The sequence below is a fragment of the Babylonia areolata genome, chromosome 29, assembly GCF_041734735.1.
Source record: "Babylonia areolata isolate BAREFJ2019XMU chromosome 29, ASM4173473v1, whole genome shotgun sequence".
Lineage (NCBI taxonomy): Eukaryota > Metazoa > Mollusca > Gastropoda > Neogastropoda > Buccinidae > Babylonia > Babylonia areolata.
In genome coordinates this window covers 3,577,541-3,595,312 of record NC_134904.1, presented here as the reverse complement: position 1 = coordinate 3,595,312, position 17,772 = coordinate 3,577,541, and the positions used below count along the sequence as shown (strand labels likewise).

Sequence of the window (17,772 nt, the reverse complement as noted above, 5' to 3'; positions counted from 1 at the left end):
TTGTATCCTCCCAGCTGACCTCTTTGCTGTGGAAGCCAGAGCAGACTCAGAACTTAATGTTATATCTTTTCTAAGACTTTTTCAGCTCTGAAAAAGGTTCTGTTTTTAAAAAAAAAAAAAACTTTTCCCAGACTTCCAGGACTATGTATAACTGCAAACAGATTAGAAAACAGCCAGAGGAACAAAGAAGGAAGCCGCTGTTACTTACATCTGCGCACTGCTGGGGTTCTCTACCCCCCCCCCCCCAAAACTTTTGCCAGACTTCTAGGACTGTGCATGAATGACCCCTGCAGGACAGACAAAAAACAGGAGGAATCAAGGAAGCGACTGCTACTTACGTTAGCGGCACTGCTGGCCTTCTTCTCCCGCTGGATGCGTTCTGCACGAATTGCGGCCACCTGGATGGGGTTGAGGGGCTGGTCATAGTTGATGTGGTTGTCCTGCAGCACCACCAGGTGCTTGGGGTTCTTCATCGTGGGGTTGTTCAGTGTCTGTCGCATGGGCGCCGGCCGCTTGCCTGCCATGCTTTTCACAGAGTCGAACCGCAGCGAGTACAGGAGGGAAATGGAGGAGTAGTTGTCCTGCGTGAACAGCTGCGATGTCTTCATAGGCCGGTTGTTCTTCGTCTGCACACAGTTATCACATGCATGGAGGTCATGTCACAGGCCAGTCACAATGACTGGGAAAAAGTTGGGCTATACCTGCATTTCTTCCTCTCTACGCCTTGCATGATTGACGGAATGAACGACTACACCTTGTCGATAGCACTACTCATTCCGACCTGAAGAGAAAAACTGTGGATATTGCCAAAAGTTGAAAGTTCACATGGACTGGGACATGTCACAGGCCACAGTTACACAGGGTAATGGCTGAGTGGGAAAGACGAGTCGCACCTTAACAGAACTATCCCTAAAAATAAAAGAAAAAAATAAGAAAGACCTGCTACAACAGCCAAACACACCACACACACACAAAAAAACAAAACCCTACTCACTCCCACCTTGTATGTCGCCTTGTTTTTCTTGTGTTTACGAGGGCTGACGTCATAGAGGATGCGTCCCTCCTCACGCGGAATGATGACGTTTTCATAGCGTGCTCGGCACTGCTTGATGCTGCGGTGTGTTCGGCTGACCCCGTTCACCACGTCAGCCACCAGGTCCCAGTTGGGGATGTGGCCGTTCTGGTACCCAGTCAGGTTCAGGGGTAAGTGGCAGCAGTCCGACACCGCCTGAAATATATCACACACACACACCTCTGTAATCCCACTTCGTCTAAAAATACAGGCATGGTTAAAGTGTTGCTGCTTGACAAAATATACAAACTTTTGAAATGAAATGGATTATCTAAAAAAAAAAAGAAAAAAAGAAAAAAAAGTATATATATAAGTCAAACTCGAACATTTTTTTTCTTAAACAAGGGGGGAAAAATCAAGGAAATGTTAGATTTCTCAACAAATTTGGGGTGTTTCCAGACTGTCCTGAAAGGCATAACACCAAATACATCCACATCTATTTGTATTGTATTTCTTTTTATTGCAACAGATTTCTCTGTGTTAAATTGGGGCTGCTCTCCCCAGGGTGAGTGCTTTGCTACACTACAGCGCCACCCATTTTTTGGTATTTTTTCCTATGTGCAGTTTTAGTTGTTTTTCCTATCGAAGTGAATTTTTCTACAGAATTTTGCCAGGAACAACCCTTCTGTTGCCATGGGTTCTTTTACGTGTGCTAAGTGCATGGTGCACATGGAACTTCGGTTTATCGTTTCAGATTCTCATGCTTCCTAGGTGGACGCGTTACCTCTAGGCCATGACCACATCTATTACACTCGCCCCCCCCATCACTCAAACTACCTTCCCATAGACACATCCACCCTTCTTTGCACTAATATCCCCCCACCCCACACACATCCACCCTTCTTTACACTACTCCCCCTACACATCCACCCTTCTTTCTCTCCACCCCACACAATCCACCCTCCTTTACACTTTCTGCCCCAAACAACCCCCCCCCCCCCCCAAAAAAAAAAACCCACAGACACATCAACTCTTCTTTACACTAATATCCCCCCGCCCCCCACCATCCACCCATCTACTAAGCCGACAGAACAGCCCCCACCTGCAGCAGGGCCCAGTCCTCATGGATGAGCCACTCTGGGTGGCCCTCTGATTGTTCCACCATGGGAGCCTTGTGGGAGAGGGGTGCAGGCAGGGAGGTGGGGCGCATAGGCTGCTTATGCTGCAGGCCCAGCCCCGCTGCCTTCAGCCGCTGCATCTTCAGCTCCCGACGCATCTTCACCAAGGCCGAACTTGGTCGGTCGAACAGTGACCGCGGCACCCGTGGGGCCTCCTCCTTCCGCTGCTTCTGCTTCCGTGCTGCAACGCACGCATGGTGGGGTGAACGTCACTTTCCAGAGGGGGTGGGGGGCAGGCAGTGCTGTGCTCGCCATATCGATGGTAGTTCAGAACAGACTCAAATTTGGAACAGCATTTCTTTTCCAGTCTGCACCCTCTTTTCAATGGCCAAAATGAAAGGGTTCAGACCATGGAAATGACAGTACATGTAAAAGAAAAGCTTAAGAAGATTGTGAGCATTAATCAGTAAAAGGAGGTGATGATGAAAAGAGAAGCAAGTCGATTCAGAGGGTGTGGGCGAAGAAGATTCAGAAAGGGAAGGAAGGTGGTGGAGAAAGGGAAGGAAGGTGGTGGAGATGGGGAATGCAGTGGGTTGGGGGGTGGGGGCTGGGGGGGTCTGAAATGCTGGACACTTTTTATCAAAAGTGAGTCTTATTTCACAACACACAGTTTTTATAAACTTTCTCCATTTGGTCTTCTGGAGATCAATTTCAAGCTTCATTGTCTCAGTAACAGAAATTAAGTGAGGTGAAGTATGTGCTACATACACGTTCCATGCAGAACAGTAAAACTTATATCACAACATTCATAACAATATCACAAACAACTTTCAACCACCTAGACAGGCTTTTTTATATATGCTACTTCAGTGCAGGATCCAGCAGTCCACAGAGTTCTCTTACTCCTGATAAAAACAAAATCAAGAAAAACCCACCAAGGACTTCAATGGAAGAAAAACATGCTGAAAGGGAAAGAAACAACATATTCAAGTTAAAGGGCAACCCCCCCCCCCCCCCGCCCCCCCCAAAAAAAAAACAAACAAACAAAAACCCCCCAAAAAAACACACCCAACAACAAAAAAAACCACACACACACACACACAAACGTCTTTAAAAAAAAACAACAAACAAAAACACCCAGAAACTAGAGCTCCCTTACTGGTGATGGTCTCAATGCGCGGCTTCCTGTGGTCCTTGCGCACATAGACGGGAGGCAGCTGTGACTCGGACATGATGGAGCCCTCATGCAGAAACAGCATGGTCTGGTCCACGTACACATCGTTGTCATCCTGGGGTGGGGTGGGGGGCGCCCACAGCTGTCATCACACAGTCAACATGGGGCTCAATTCACTTGGCACAACTGCTGCTCACAGCTCTGTAAACGGTGCTCTCTCTCTCTGTGGTAGAGATTCATTACTGTCTGATTAAATACTGATTCATTACTGTCTGTGTCTGTCAGTGATTCATTACTGTCCGTTTACTGTGTCTGTTAGTGATTCATTGCTGTCTATGTCTGTTAGTGATTCATTACTGTGTCAGTGATTCATTACTGTCTGTGTCTGTCGGTGATTCATTACTGCCAGTAATTCATCACTGTGTCTGTTAGCGATTCAATACTGTCAGTGATTCATTACTGTCTGTAATTCATTACTGTGTCTGTCAAAGATTCATTACTGTCTGTGTCTGTTTGAGACTCATAGTAGTCTGTCTGTTAGTGATTCATTACTACCTGTCAGTGATCATTACTGTCTGTGTCTGTCGGTGATTCATTACTGTTTGTTGGTGATTCATTACTGTCTGTGTCCGTTGGTGATTCAGTATTGTGTCTGTCAATGATTCATTACTGTGTCTGTTGGTGATTCAGTACTGTCTTGGTGATTTATTACTGTGTCTGTTGGTGATTCAGTACTGTCTTGGTGATTTATTACTGTCTGTGTCTGTTGGTGATTCATTACTGTCTGTTGGTGAATTCATTACGGTCTGTGTCTGTTGGTGATTCATTACGGTCTGTGTCTGTCAGTAATTCAGTACTGTCTGTTGGTGATTCATTACTGTCTGTTGGTGAATTCATTACGGTCTGTGTCTGTTGGTGAATTCATTACGGTCTGTGTCTGTTGGTGATTCATTACCGTAGTGTCAATAAGTGATTCATTACTGTCAGTGTCAATTAGTAATTACAGTGTCAATTAGTGATTCATTACTGTCTTAATCACTGTCAATTAGTGATTCATTACTATCAGTGTCAGTCTGTGATTCATTACTGTCAATTAGTGATTCAGTACTGTCAGTGTCGATTAGTGAATCTTGTCAATTAGTGATTCAGAACTGTAAATGTCAGTTTGTGATTCTTTACTGTCAGTGTCAATTAGTGATTCATTACTGCCAAGGATGGTTCCACTACAAATAGTGAGACTTCATCCGAGAAACATATTAAACTACAGAAGATAGTAACACAAACTTGGAGAAGCAATTTCCACATCCTTTTCTCCTATCCAATCCAGACGAAACTTTTTTTTCACAAGATAAACCTGTATCTGAAAAAATTGTCAGTGACAAGGTCTTGCTCTCATCCACGTAGAATATATCTAACACTTGGGTAGAACTGTGCCTTTGGTTGTGTTCTGGTAGAATGCTGTGAAATCCCATTGCAACATCAGTGTTGTCCTTTGGCAAAGTTCTTTGTAGGAAATCTATTCTGATATGTATATAAGTACAAATGCATGCACTCAAGGCCAAAATGCGTTGGGTTATACAGCTGATCGGTCATCTGCAGTGCAGATGTGATGAATTGTATATAGATTTCACTGAATGCAATGACACCTCCTTGAAAAACTGAACTATACAACTATCTTCATTCAAACGACTCACTGCTATTTATGTACACTCAGCGCATGTGTCACAACAGAAAGCTAATACAATTATAATGACAATATACCAGGTACATACTTACAGGCATCTCTAATCCATCCAGTGCGTTGATGAAGACCTGGGGAAACAGCAAAACACATCCATCAACACATGCACTCCTCTGATACCAACCTTCAATCAATCATAGATGTTTACAGCCTCTCTCTCCATCCCTTCTTACTGTTACACAGCACACGCAACACTTCCTCCATTATGCTCTGCCCTCATTATCACACATCTTGTGCAAAATCAACCAGCACCAACCTTCCAAGGCCAACATGTGTCTCTTAAGCATCCTGAAATTCTTCCCATGGTTTGATGTGATTTTTGGAGCATTACTTTAGTGAGAAAAAAACCTACTGACAAACGAATCGCTCATTGTGTTACTCGTTATCTTTGTTCAAGTTTGTCCCCATAGCAACTACAATAAGAGTGGACGTAAACAGGGTTAACTTGAGTGAAACATCAAAGTAATGGTGAATCAGGATCTGGTCCAGGTCTTTCAAAAGATGCGAAGGCAAAGGTCAGGTCCCTTACAGTGTTTTAGGGCAAAGGTCGGGTCCCTTACAGGGTGCTACGGCAAAGGTCATGTACCTTGCAGGGTGTTAGGGCAAAGGTCAGATCCCTTGCAGGGTGTTAGGGCAAAGGTCAGATTCTTTGCAGGGTGTTAGGGCAAAGGTCAGATCCCTTGCAGGGTGTTAGGGCAAAGGTCAGATTCTTTGCAGGGTGTTAGGGCAAAGGTCAGATCCTTTCCCTCAAGGAAAATAAGTAGAATGGAAATTTAAACAGCACCTTCCAGCGATCAAGTAGCTTTACAATAACTGAAAAAACACCAAAGAAAAAATATGGTATGGTATGTAATACAACAAACGATAAAACACACACATACAGGGGTGCATACATGCACACGAACACATGCACTCACCTGTGTGCACACAAGACATACGCTAATGCGTGCACACACGCACACACAACACAAACACAGGCAGTCACCGTCACGCTCCCTCCCTCCCTCCCCATGCACACACATCACAATCACGTAAACAATCTGCATGGAAACAGCGTACTATTGGAGGACAGAGAGGGGATATGTTAAATTGCTACCATTCATCTGATTATTAATCTTTAACAAAAAGCAGTTGACTGCAGCAGTTTAGATTACATCTGTGTATGAAGCATGGCAGAAGGTGAAAAATATGACAATATAGTTATAACAAATAAGATGAAAAGCAACACAGCAGTTCTGATTTTGTTCTGCAGCCTGGATATGGGGAGAAAACTCCCTATGAAGTCAAAACAAGCAAGACACTTTTTTTTTTTAAACTGAATCTCTTTACAGCAGATTCCCCATTCTGTAAACAGAGAAGACTCCCCACATGATACAATGCATCTCTGGGAGCAGCAGTCACTCTGAGCATTCAGTATGGTTTCTCTGGCATAGTTTCTCCTTTTTGACTGGGAAAGGGCAATAATCGGGCTGGATCTCAGCAGTCATAAATTTTCTGTTCCAAGTCCATGGAATTATTGAGAAAAGAAAAATCTTGATGTTAAGCAAACTTTGTGCTATTAGATAAAAATTGCACATAAAAACCCATACCAGGTCCTGATAAAACAATCTGCTTAATTTCTGGGTAAACTGGGAAAAATTCAACAGCCAATAATGAATGGATTCAAAAGAATTTTCTGATATTGATTTGTTCCATCTTGTCATGTCCACAGTAAGACAACTGTCAAAGTAATGTTTCACCATTTGAAAGAGTTGGAGGCATGTACTGATACCGGACAATTCCAGTCATGCCCATAGGGTTTGGTATCCAAGTTCACTGGAACTCCAGCCAATCAGTATGCTGTTACCATTGTGTGTGGGGATGTATGCAACCATCAACTTTTATCTTGACTGTCAATTCTTACATTTGAAATGTTCCACTCATGATGACTTTCAGACATGCACATTTTACCTGTACCATTTTACTATACAAATTGATCATGTTTGTTAAGTAGTGTTTATTCATAGTTTTGCACTTATCTTAATTAAACTTTTCCAAAAGTGTTGTACGCTACTGCCAGATGAACCCTATCACACTAAATGAAAGATTCATACAGAGAGGCTGTAAGGTTGCAGGTCCCCTATGCAGGAAGACTTGTAGGAAACTATGGTTAAAGATTTTTGGTGGAATTATTTCCACAAGGAGTGATTGTAAAATTAAGTGTTAAGTTTGAAAGATGTTTTACTGTTTCATCTTATACCAATACTTCATAATTTTAACTTCAAAAGTTCTCTGCACTTAATGTTTATTCTTTTTAAGGTACAATTTACCTTACACAGGAGACTGTCCTCAGTTTGGGGAAACCATTTCATGTATGTACTGCAGACTGCAGCAGGCACTGTAAGCCTTATAAAGGTGTACAGCTTACTGCTTGTTCTGAAACCATCTTCCTTTGTGGAACACCCAGAGAGAAGTGGAGCCCCTTAAAAGTTATTTCATATGTTTTGCTCCCATCTCATTCAAATTCTTTTCTTGTTCTCCAATACCAGCCGTTTGATGTTCAATGCCTTATAACAGCTGGTTGAAGACCGAGATTAAAGTTAAGAGCTGCAGAAAATTATTGAATTTTGAAATTCAATGCTACCTTCTGTTAATGTTGAAACAGGTAAAAAAGAAAAAAGTAATTTTAACATATCCGAGTGCTCCACGCCTTCAGCCTATGCAAATGTTCAATGTTTATCAAAAATTTTCTTTTTTTCTTCTTCTGAGAACACAGTTGCCTGTTTCCTGGCCCCCCTTCATTGTTATTTTTTTTCTGAATCAGATTACTTGGTATTCAGGTAAAAGGAACCATACAGCTGATCAAGAAACTGCACGTTGCAATCTTGTATAGTCTCTGCTGTATTCCCATGTCTAATCTTTTAAATGCTCGATGAAAGACAAGTAAGTATTTGAATAAAACTGCACCAAAGACTCCTTGTCCAGCTTTATGAAATCCATAGACATTATGTGGGCACCAGTAGTGTGCTAGATTTGTACTGAGAATGTGTGTGCAAGTCCATTCCTGGGTTCATCTGCACTACCTTAAAAAAAACTACTGGAATTAAAATATGCAACATCGCAATTGCTGCCGTAGCTACTTTCGTTTTCTCCACAAAGATGGATAGTAGTTTGCACAGGACAGGAATCGGACTCCCTGCCGTAGTCTGCACTAGTGGGTCATGGTAAAGTATGTGTAGTGAAAGGGCTTTGCAGGTTGCTAGTCCTCTTGGCTAAGAATGCGTCTCCACTATTAACAAATGTAGCCAAGACGGTCAGGACAGCGGTTGCCTCCTCTGCTGTTCTGATTGTCCAAGTCAAACATCTATCATACATACATGGTGTGTTGCTAATTGGATGCAGGCAACGAGGGCAGTCTTCTTGTACAATTAAGTAGGTAAGTCAATGAATTCTTTACTTCATTTTTTGTCCATGTCAAGGGGCTTTATCATTTTTGTCAAGGGGCTTATAAAATTTCTCCAAAGCAGAATCTTTTACCTATTTTGACCCCCCCCCCCCCCACCCCCCCCAAATAACACACTGATGAGTTCCACATTTCCCCCTGAATGAAATTCATTGAACACACCATGATATTAAATTTTTTTCTTCCTCTAAGTTTGTAGCCAATACATCAAATTCTTAACTTTCGGAAGGTACAGAAGAGCAATATCATTGATTTAGAGGACAGAATTCCAGTCTCTTAAGAGACATTTAGGTACATATGACCAATGCCAGGGTCTTGCACTTCACATTACTTATCATTGGATAAGCAGTCTTAGAAGGCAATGCTGCTGCATCCTGTTATCTGAAAAGCCAGCTTCTTGAAGTGTTGAACTACAACCTCTTCCCATGTTGTTAATGTTTTCTCTCCCTGCCCCACCCCCCAAAATTACCAGAAGTCTTACCAAACCTGCACCCAACTTCTCAACACTTGCAAGAAATCCTTAGAACCCAATGTATGTTGGGTCTTTTTGCTGCCCCATCAGCTACACCGTTTCAATGGCATTACTCCCACACTGCTCAATCCGAGTCCAGCATGAACAGCCACACCACGCCAGGTTCGTCTGTCGCAGTCTCATCGCAAGCCCATGTATATATATATATATATATCAAGCAGTGAGTGATGTGATGCATCCATACGTGTGCTGTGTCTATCCAGTGTTTGGTCTGCGTCTCATTTTGTGGTGATGTGCATCACGTAGGACCAAGGTAAATGGTGCCATACATACTATCATCTATCCCTTTGAACACAGATAAAATAGGGGGGAAAAAAGAAAAAGAAAAGAGATAGGAAGACATTATCAACGTTAGCTTTTCTAATTCTGGCATCTAGCTTTTGTTCTGACTCAACCGAAGGAAAAAAGCTGTGAACAAAAGCTAGAAGAAACCTCTCCCACTGGAAGTGAAGGAAGGCAAAGAATTAGATTAAAATTTTTTAACAGTAAAGCACACCACCTCAAAATGAGACTCAAACTCTCCCTCTAACTTTTTTTTTTTTTTTTTTTTTTTTTTGCCTGCATGCAAAAAGCAAAATATGGGTTTCACCCCTCTTCCACTTCTTTAGTTTTGTTGGAGGAAAAAAAAAAAGAGTAGACACCACACCTTGATTCTACAGGACTGCAGTGAGTCCCAACGCACATCACACGGCACAGAAATGAGAGGCAGACACTGGGCACACTGTCACTTACTGGCTTTTATTGTTTACCTTTTGCAGTCGTAGAAAACAGTCACATGTCATCTTACAATTACCAATAGACAGCATTCAAATGAATGACATAACTGAAACTCCCCTGCTCCTCTACCCTCCCTTTCACACACACACACATCCTTTACCTAGTAAACCAAAACATATACAGGTTATGCAATAAATCTCAACCGATAAGAACATAAAATAACAGCACACTCCATGCACTCTGTAATGGTCAAATTCTGACCCCTATCCCCTCCCTTTCAGCAACCATTAAATCCCCTGTCACCACTAACACCACTAGGTCAACAAAGCGAACAACGCCACCCAAACTTCAGCCAGTTCAATGGGTACTGACATCTGCCTTTTCACCAACATGATTCATACATGCAGCTCATCAGGTTCTGCTTAACTTCCCTCACATTTCTCTTAGAGATTCACATTTCATGTCAAAGCACCCACAACAGTATAATCAATGTTCATTCAGCAATCGCACCACCTACTAGAACGCACACGCATACACACACAAAGTTTTGTTTTATCTACATTCTGTGGACATGATTGGAAAACAACCAAGCCTTTCTCAAGAGCCTCGCGCTTCACTTTCAGAGGATCGGCAGAGCAGCTCTGCAGTAACAACTGGGAATGCGAACACATGGAGGATGCAAGCAGGAACACCTGGTCAGAAAACCCATGAACACCACAACCTTGGTGTCCCTGTGTTTGTGTCAAACCAAAGCCCAACATTCAGCCACTCATTCTCACACTCAAACAGCCACCATACAGTACATACAGGTCTCAGCCATCACAGCTGAACTTTTAGACACTTGATCAGCACCATCAGTCTACCTGACTGCACTCCTATCACACAAATCTCACAGACATTCTAGTAACAGTTCTTTCTCATGATTGTTCAATTTGATAAACTCAAGTATGGTCAGCACACACATACTGCCCCCATCCCCAAAAATGAGATGGAGAGCTCATCAAACGTCTGATGGCCTTAAGTGAATGGCAGAAGCAAAGGGCTGTGTACATCATAAAATCTCAACCAAACCCTCCTTTCATCCAACCCTTTCCCTCTTTCTTACTGAACTGTGATTCATTTTCAACTGTTCCACTTCTCCAGTAAACCTCGTGAACAAAATGAGGCGGTCTTCATTTTAGCACGTTTCCCCAATCGAGCTACATAATTATTATTATGTGACCTGGTTGGAGACATAATTTGACAAAAAACAAGAACGTCAGAGAATCGACAGACAGGCAGAAAATACAAAAAAAAAACAAAAAAAACTCAGCCGTATGAAGAGCACAGGAACAGGAGTCATGATGGCTGCCGGAAAAAGAGGGCGCTTGCCAGGGGGACAAAGGGGAGGTTACCTACTTCCGGGAGGTTATCGGCCGTAGTACTTTCGTTTTCTCAGCATCGGCGGATAGTAGTTTGCACAGGACAGGAATGTCAGACCCCTGCCGGAGTCTGCACTGGTTGGGTCACGGTTAAGTATGAGTAATTAAATGAGGCTGTCTTCACCTTGATTTTCACCACAATTGAACTAACTCTGGAACTTCATGCGCAGTCAGTCAAACAAAGCAGAAAGCCTGCAACTGCTTCTTCCCCTGCTGCTTCTCGCAAAAGACACCATTTCACACTTCAATACACTGCCATGCATCTACAAGCATTGCCCTGTCTGTTATTACACCATTACTCTTTCTCCATCCCTGATCCAGATTTAATTTGCATCTGGCTCTCCTCAAAGCTTGGCCTCTGTTTCTGACAGTCGGGTCTCCCTGGCAAAGCAAGCTGGACCAGTCCTGCAGCAGACTCTCAGTATGCCAGGGACTCTACCTTCCTATGTTCGGCCATGACCACTATCAGTCCTGTGATCCACAGCTTAGCTTCTAGGGCCAACATCCAAACCGGACCATCCAACTGACCACAACACCAGCTATGCAAACTCACCGATACAAAAAAAACTAACAAAAACCCCTATTCTTTGCAATTCTATTCCCATATTCCATTATAGACCTGCAAGATTCCATTCTAGACTCGACTTATCCTGTAGCTTGAATTTCACTGGATACCAGCAGAAAGCACACAACTCCATTGCAATAACTGTGCAGCCCTCTTCATCCCTAGGGGATGGGTCAGCAACCAATATACTTTTTATCTCCTCATATTCTATCTGGCATCTCTTCCTTAACCAGTGCCCTTCTTTTCTGCACTGCCATTGACACTGCCAGCTGACACAGTGGGGGTGGGGGTTGTGGCCCGGGGCGTGATGAGTACAAAGCTCTGTGGGGAAGCTGCCTGAGCGATGTTGGTTTGAATGATCTGCCCGCCCCTCAGGGCAAGCCCCTGACCCCCAACAATGGGGATGGACACACCCGATGCACCCCCCTGACCCCCCACCAGTGGGATCTGAACACCAGAGGTCCCTGCCTTGACCAGGTTGACCCCCAGGGGCACAGTGCCGACCCCCCTCAAAGTGACGGGGGAGGTCAGCCTGCCTGTGCCCAGCTGAAGGGCGCGGATACCTGAGGCACTGACCACCTGGGGACGAATAGCAGTGCTGCTGGTCCTGACTGTGGCTGCCAGGTTGGATGCCAACACAGCGCGGGCACCAGTGGGGTTCTGGGTGGTGCCTGACACCAGGAGGGCGGGGCTGCCTGCTGACTGAGCCGCCATCAGATTGGTCCCTCCGATCTGACCCAGAACAGCAGTGGAACCGTCCGGCATGCGCACAATGGAGCCCTGAAGACTGCTGGCGTTAACCACCTGCTGCCCTGAGGCGTTTAACACGCGCGCCCCAGCCAAGGAGCTGCCTGCACCAAGAACCTGCTGGGTGGGGGAACTCAACACCTTGGCTCCAGTGACGGAGCCTCCCACACTGGCCACCTGCTGGGGAGCACTGAACACCCGGGCCCCTGTCAAGGCAGCACCACTGACCACAGGGTGTGCCGATGCATTCAGCAGCCTCGCCCCGGCCAGAGACACGCTGGTGTTGACCACCTGTGCAGCAGCCTGTGTGGTAAGCACCCTGGCCCCGGGCAGAGAAGTGGTGGATGTCAAGACCTGCTGACCAGAGGCACCCACCACCCGTGCCGTGCCCAACTGCCCCGTGGTGCCCAGTACCCGTGCCCCCGCCAGCGACAACTGACTGGCTAAACTGACCGCCACAGCCGGGCGCACACGGCCCGCACTGACCACCTGCAGAGGCTGGGAGGCGGCCAGAGCCACCATGGGGCCTGGTGAGACGAGGCGCACCACTCCCCCACTGTGCACCACCCCGATGGGCTGCTGCACCAGTCCTGCCGGCTGCACCATGCTGGCCTGGCCCTGGCTGAGGGTGGCCACGCCTGGCACCACTGTTCGACTCCCCACCTGCACCGGGGAGTGCAGGTTGGCCCGGCGGGTGCGGATCACCAGGTTGGGGTTGGACCAGGGCGGGGGCACGTTGCCAGGTGAGGAGACAGGACTGGTGACGGGGCCCGACAGGGCAGGGGCCTTGTTGCGGGGTGGGGAGGACACTGGGACAGGGGGGACTGCCTGCGTGCTCACCATGCTGGGCACCTTGAGGATGGGGCGAGGACTGGGCGCTGTGCCAGCTGCCGCTCGGGCCAGTGCTGCCTTGCTGGGCCGTCCCACAGGCCGACCTTTGGACACAGTGGGGCTCGGAGTGGTGGCACCAGGCTTCACCCCTTCTTCCTCTGCCTTTCTCTTGACTGCTGTCGCCTTTTTCCCTTTCTTGGGCACCACCACCACCACCCCCTTTTCCTCACTCACCTCTCCGTTAGGCAGCATCTTCTGTGCCACACTGTTCTTTCTGGCCTTCACAGGGGTCACCTTCGCCACAACCACCGGGGAACTGACAGGTCCGTTCTGAACTGGTTCAGCATTATTATTAGACACCTTGGCTTTGGTTACTTTCTTCACAGATTCTGCATTAGACACCTTAGACTTTGCAACCTTCTGAACAGGTCCTGCACCAGACACTTTGGTTTTCAACACCTTGCTCTTTACACCCGGCTTCCTACCCACTGCTCCCTTCCCGTCCCCTTCCTTCTTCCTCCCTCTACCCACCCCCCCAACTTTCTTTGGCTTTACAGCCACCCTATTTCTGATACGAGCAGGGGGTTTAGTTTCTACAGAGCCCCCATCTGATGTGGACAGAGTGGGAGAGCGTGGGGGATGCAGACGAGGTCGCCCTGGCTTCTTTCTGACAGTGCCAGCTTTGGTCAAACGTCTCTTCACCTGGCAATCATCACGCAGGTAGGTGTAGAGCATCTCGTCCTCCTCCATCTTGGCTCTCCTCTCCTCCTCCTCCTTCAGGGCCTTCAGGCGGGTCAGCTCCCAGTCCTTCTTTGAGTTCTCTATGTCCTCCTGCACATGCACACACCACAGGCACTACTTACCGACACAGGGGTATCTGGGAAATATCACATTTCTACACATGACAATTATTCCACATATAGATACATTTTGGCAAGTAAAACAAAAATTCCAAAGCAACATTTTGCCAGTGAAGAAAATTTGAAGTTCCCAGCAGTGGTACATTTTATCTGCTTTGCTTCAATTTTTTTCATAGACTGAAATGCAGCTTGGACGATTTTCAGACCATAGATGCAAATCAGTCAACAAGATGAAAACTCCAAAATGTAATTTGTAATGATGAGACTGAATCTACAGCAAAATGTTCAACCATCATCAATGACCTCCAAACAATGCATATATAAGATATCTTCTGTAGGCCATGCACACTAAATACACTAGGTGCCATTACCTCAGCCATTTTGAGTTCTTCCATCACTTCATCTTCCATCTGGGTTTCCATCATGGATACAGCGTAACGTTCAATGCCTGTCAGCTGAAACAGCAACATATCTAAGGTACACACTCTGTCATTTATGTGTATAAAGTATCAAACAACAACAAACTCCTGCCTTCCCTATAAGACAGCAACAAATATAGAAATCATTTATAAGGAACACACATTCATCAGTAAATCATTCTGGCCTTTACAGAGAAATACAGTTACAAGAGTGGAGTCATGCACTTCACAGAAAGTTGTCTATACTGCTGACTTTTGCCTTTACCCTCTTCAAAGCTGGTTAGAACAGTTTATAAATTAAAATGCCTGAAAGCAGCTGGCGTGGAATTGTGCGCATGTCACTGTGCCTCAGGGAGGTGAAACTGAAACTTAGTATAGATGACCTGTTTAAAACGGACAATATTAACCATTTTAAAAGACCCAGTTCATGAAGGTGCCCTCCTGACCTCTTTGTCTAACATGGCCAGCTCCAGTTCAGCACGTGACATTTCATCCTCTTCCTTCCTGGCCTCTGCTTCTTTCTCGTCCCATGGAATGCTCTCGTCAAAGTCTGCCAGCTCTGCTTTCTGCTCTGCCTTCACCAGACTGGCTGCTATGGCGTCAGTTTCATCCTCCGCTTTACACAGAGCCTGCAAACCACCAGTTAGCTAAGCACAACAAAAATAAATAATGTCAGAGAAAAGAGAAAAACATAACAGAGAAAAACCAAATGGCTGACATCTACTTAATATGTCAAGGAATACAGAGGAAATGAAGACAACATTTACCTCTTTTGGAAAACAATGGAAAGTGCTTAGTAAGCTTCAGACAGCTCTCTTTGCATTCCAAAACACTGACATGTGCACCTTAAAGTGAGGTTACCATACTCTTTTGAAATATACCAGAAGTCATGAACACACAAAGTCTTCATACTGATTCACAATTTGTCCCGTTACATGAAACTGTATATAATTTGAAGTATAAATGCTGAGCAGTAAACAGTATTCAAATAACATTTTGATTATTTTGCAACATGCCAGATACGAAACTTCACTCCCTATTAAAAAATAAAATAAAAAAATAAAAATAAAAAGACCCCTGACCCATTAGTGTAGTGGGACCCAGACCAGATAGGAGACTCACTCACCTGTTCAAAGGCAGCCACAATGCTGGCGTCCTTGTCTTTGCCACCTGGCTTTCGGGAGGGGGTGGGCACTGCGGGCACCTCCTCCACCTCCATGCTTTCTTCCTGCCCCTCCTTCCTTTCTTCCGTTTCCTTCTCCTTCTCCTCCGTCAATGACTTCAGACCCGATGGCTGGGCAAACAGGTCTTTGATTGTTTGCTGCAACACATCAACTGAACTTCAACATTCTGGTACAGTAGTCACTTCACTCTAATTATCTGTGTTCCAGCGGGTACCACACATGAACAGTACTTAACTTCCAACTCCCCCTACCCCCAAACAACAGCACACTCTGCACGCTTGCGGTATAAACAGATGGTGGGAAAAAAATGTAGTATCAACTGCAACTCTTAGCCATGCCATATTTGGCAATGCAAAGTCAAAGGTGACCAGAAGACCGCTGTTCAAAACAAATGTCACCTTTTTTTTTCTCTTAGCTATTCTGCAGAGGACAATTATAGTCTTCAGTAGGGTGCTTAACCAGTGATGTTCTGCGTATGCTCAATCAGAACAGATGTAAATGTACACCACCAAGGTGTCAGCATCAGTGCAAAGTGTGTGGCCTCCTAGCAACCCAACATCCAATATTTTCATGTGGACACTGAGGTTGAGTGTAGACTCCAGGTAATGCTGTTGAAATGTGTGGATGGTGCAAGAGTGCGCACACACACAAAACAACTACACAAACATCATTTTCACCTTCCTCTGCAACACTTGTAATATTCAGATTAACTATGCTCACAACACCCACCTCTTTGAAGAATGCTGTCGTGAAGTTTCCACCTTCAATGGCCAGGTCTCCCAACAATCTCTTCTGGTTGGCTTTTTTCAGGATGTTCTCCTCCACCGTCATTTCACTGATCAGCCTATACACACAGAAATACAAGGTCCTTTTTCATCACTATCCTTCGCATCACATACTCACAACATTCATGTAAGCACAGAAACAAAATGTAAACTAATAAACTGGAAAACTACATCAACTGTTTCTCCATGTATGTTACCCATGGATTCATTTCGAAAAAAAAGAAAAGAAAAAAGGTGTGTGGTCATAATTTTTTTCGTATGTGTGCCTTTGTGAAAGAATGGTCTATGATTATTTCATGTGTGTGCTCATGAGTTCTTTTTGAAAGAATGGTCTGTCGTCATAATTTCTTCATCAGATAACATAAGACAAGCATCACATACTTCAGTCCGCCCGTCGTGTTTATCATCATGTGAAGACAAACAGCACCCTGAGCCATACCAACAATTATTCCTGATTTCTTGCACTTGGAGACCAGTCTGTCTTGTCTCATATGAAAACTTCTCATTCTTCACCAATCTAACAGCCAGCAATCATTTGGTAAACATTACTGAGAGCTGTAAAAACATTCTACAAATCTGAGTATACACACATATACTTTGTAAACCACCTCCCTTCTGTACTCAGCAGTTCAAGTCTGACACTCCATGTGCTGGACATCTAATTTTTCATTTCCAATACTCTTGCATGTGCAAAACGAAACCTGCATGTGTTCTGAATCTGGGGATATGCAGCATTTGGTAGGCATTCTAAAATTTGTGTTTCAATTGTTCTTTATAATATTCCAATATTAGAAGAGGAATAATAAGTTGCCTGACTGTAAAATACACCAACATGAACTATTCCACTGCAAAGTGTGTTCCCCCCCCCCCCCCCCCCCAAAAAAAAAAACCCACATCCACTGTCATATCCATTTCATGGTCCTAAGTTTTTAGCCAGTTTAAACCGAGGTTGTAGAGTCAACAGGTACTGAGAAAGGAAAGTCTCAGAAGATTGAAGAACTTAAGACGTTTTAATTTTTAAGACTGAGGTATTAATTTCTTCATCAGATTAAAAAAGACAAGCATCACATCGTTCAGTCCGCCCGTCGTGTTTATCATCATATGAAGAAAAACAGCACCCTGAACTATACAAAAACTTACTTAATCACAATATCAGACAATTCTGTTTTAAATGTAAAATTTCTGATGTCCCATAATCAACCTGATAAAAATAGACCCACTTCT

General features: G+C 44.7%; 1 protein-coding gene across 6 annotated transcripts in view; it reads right to left on the bottom strand.

Annotated features, from left to right (window-relative positions):
* Window positions 1-17,772, bottom strand: part of LOC143274983 (helicase domino-like) — a 95,032-nt gene that overhangs the window by 17,168 nt on the left and 60,092 nt on the right. For all 6 annotated transcript variants that reach the window (XM_076579011.1, XM_076579016.1, XM_076579013.1 and 3 more), the window contains 10 exons: window positions 16,493-16,607; window positions 15,706-15,900; window positions 15,026-15,208; window positions 14,532-14,615; window positions 14,003-14,131; window positions 5,081-5,116; window positions 3,290-3,446; window positions 2,115-2,371; window positions 1,001-1,228; window positions 339-626 (listed from right to left, as the gene is read on the bottom strand). In XM_076579011.1, the coding sequence (XP_076435126.1) occupies window positions 339-626; window positions 1,001-1,228; window positions 2,115-2,371; window positions 3,290-3,446; window positions 5,081-5,116; window positions 14,003-14,131; window positions 14,532-14,615; window positions 15,026-15,208; window positions 15,706-15,900; window positions 16,493-16,607 (1,672 nt within the window). The remainder of the gene's footprint in view (window positions 1-338; window positions 627-1,000; window positions 1,229-2,114; window positions 2,372-3,289; window positions 3,447-5,080; window positions 5,117-14,002; window positions 14,132-14,531; window positions 14,616-15,025; window positions 15,209-15,705; window positions 15,901-16,492; window positions 16,608-17,772) is intronic.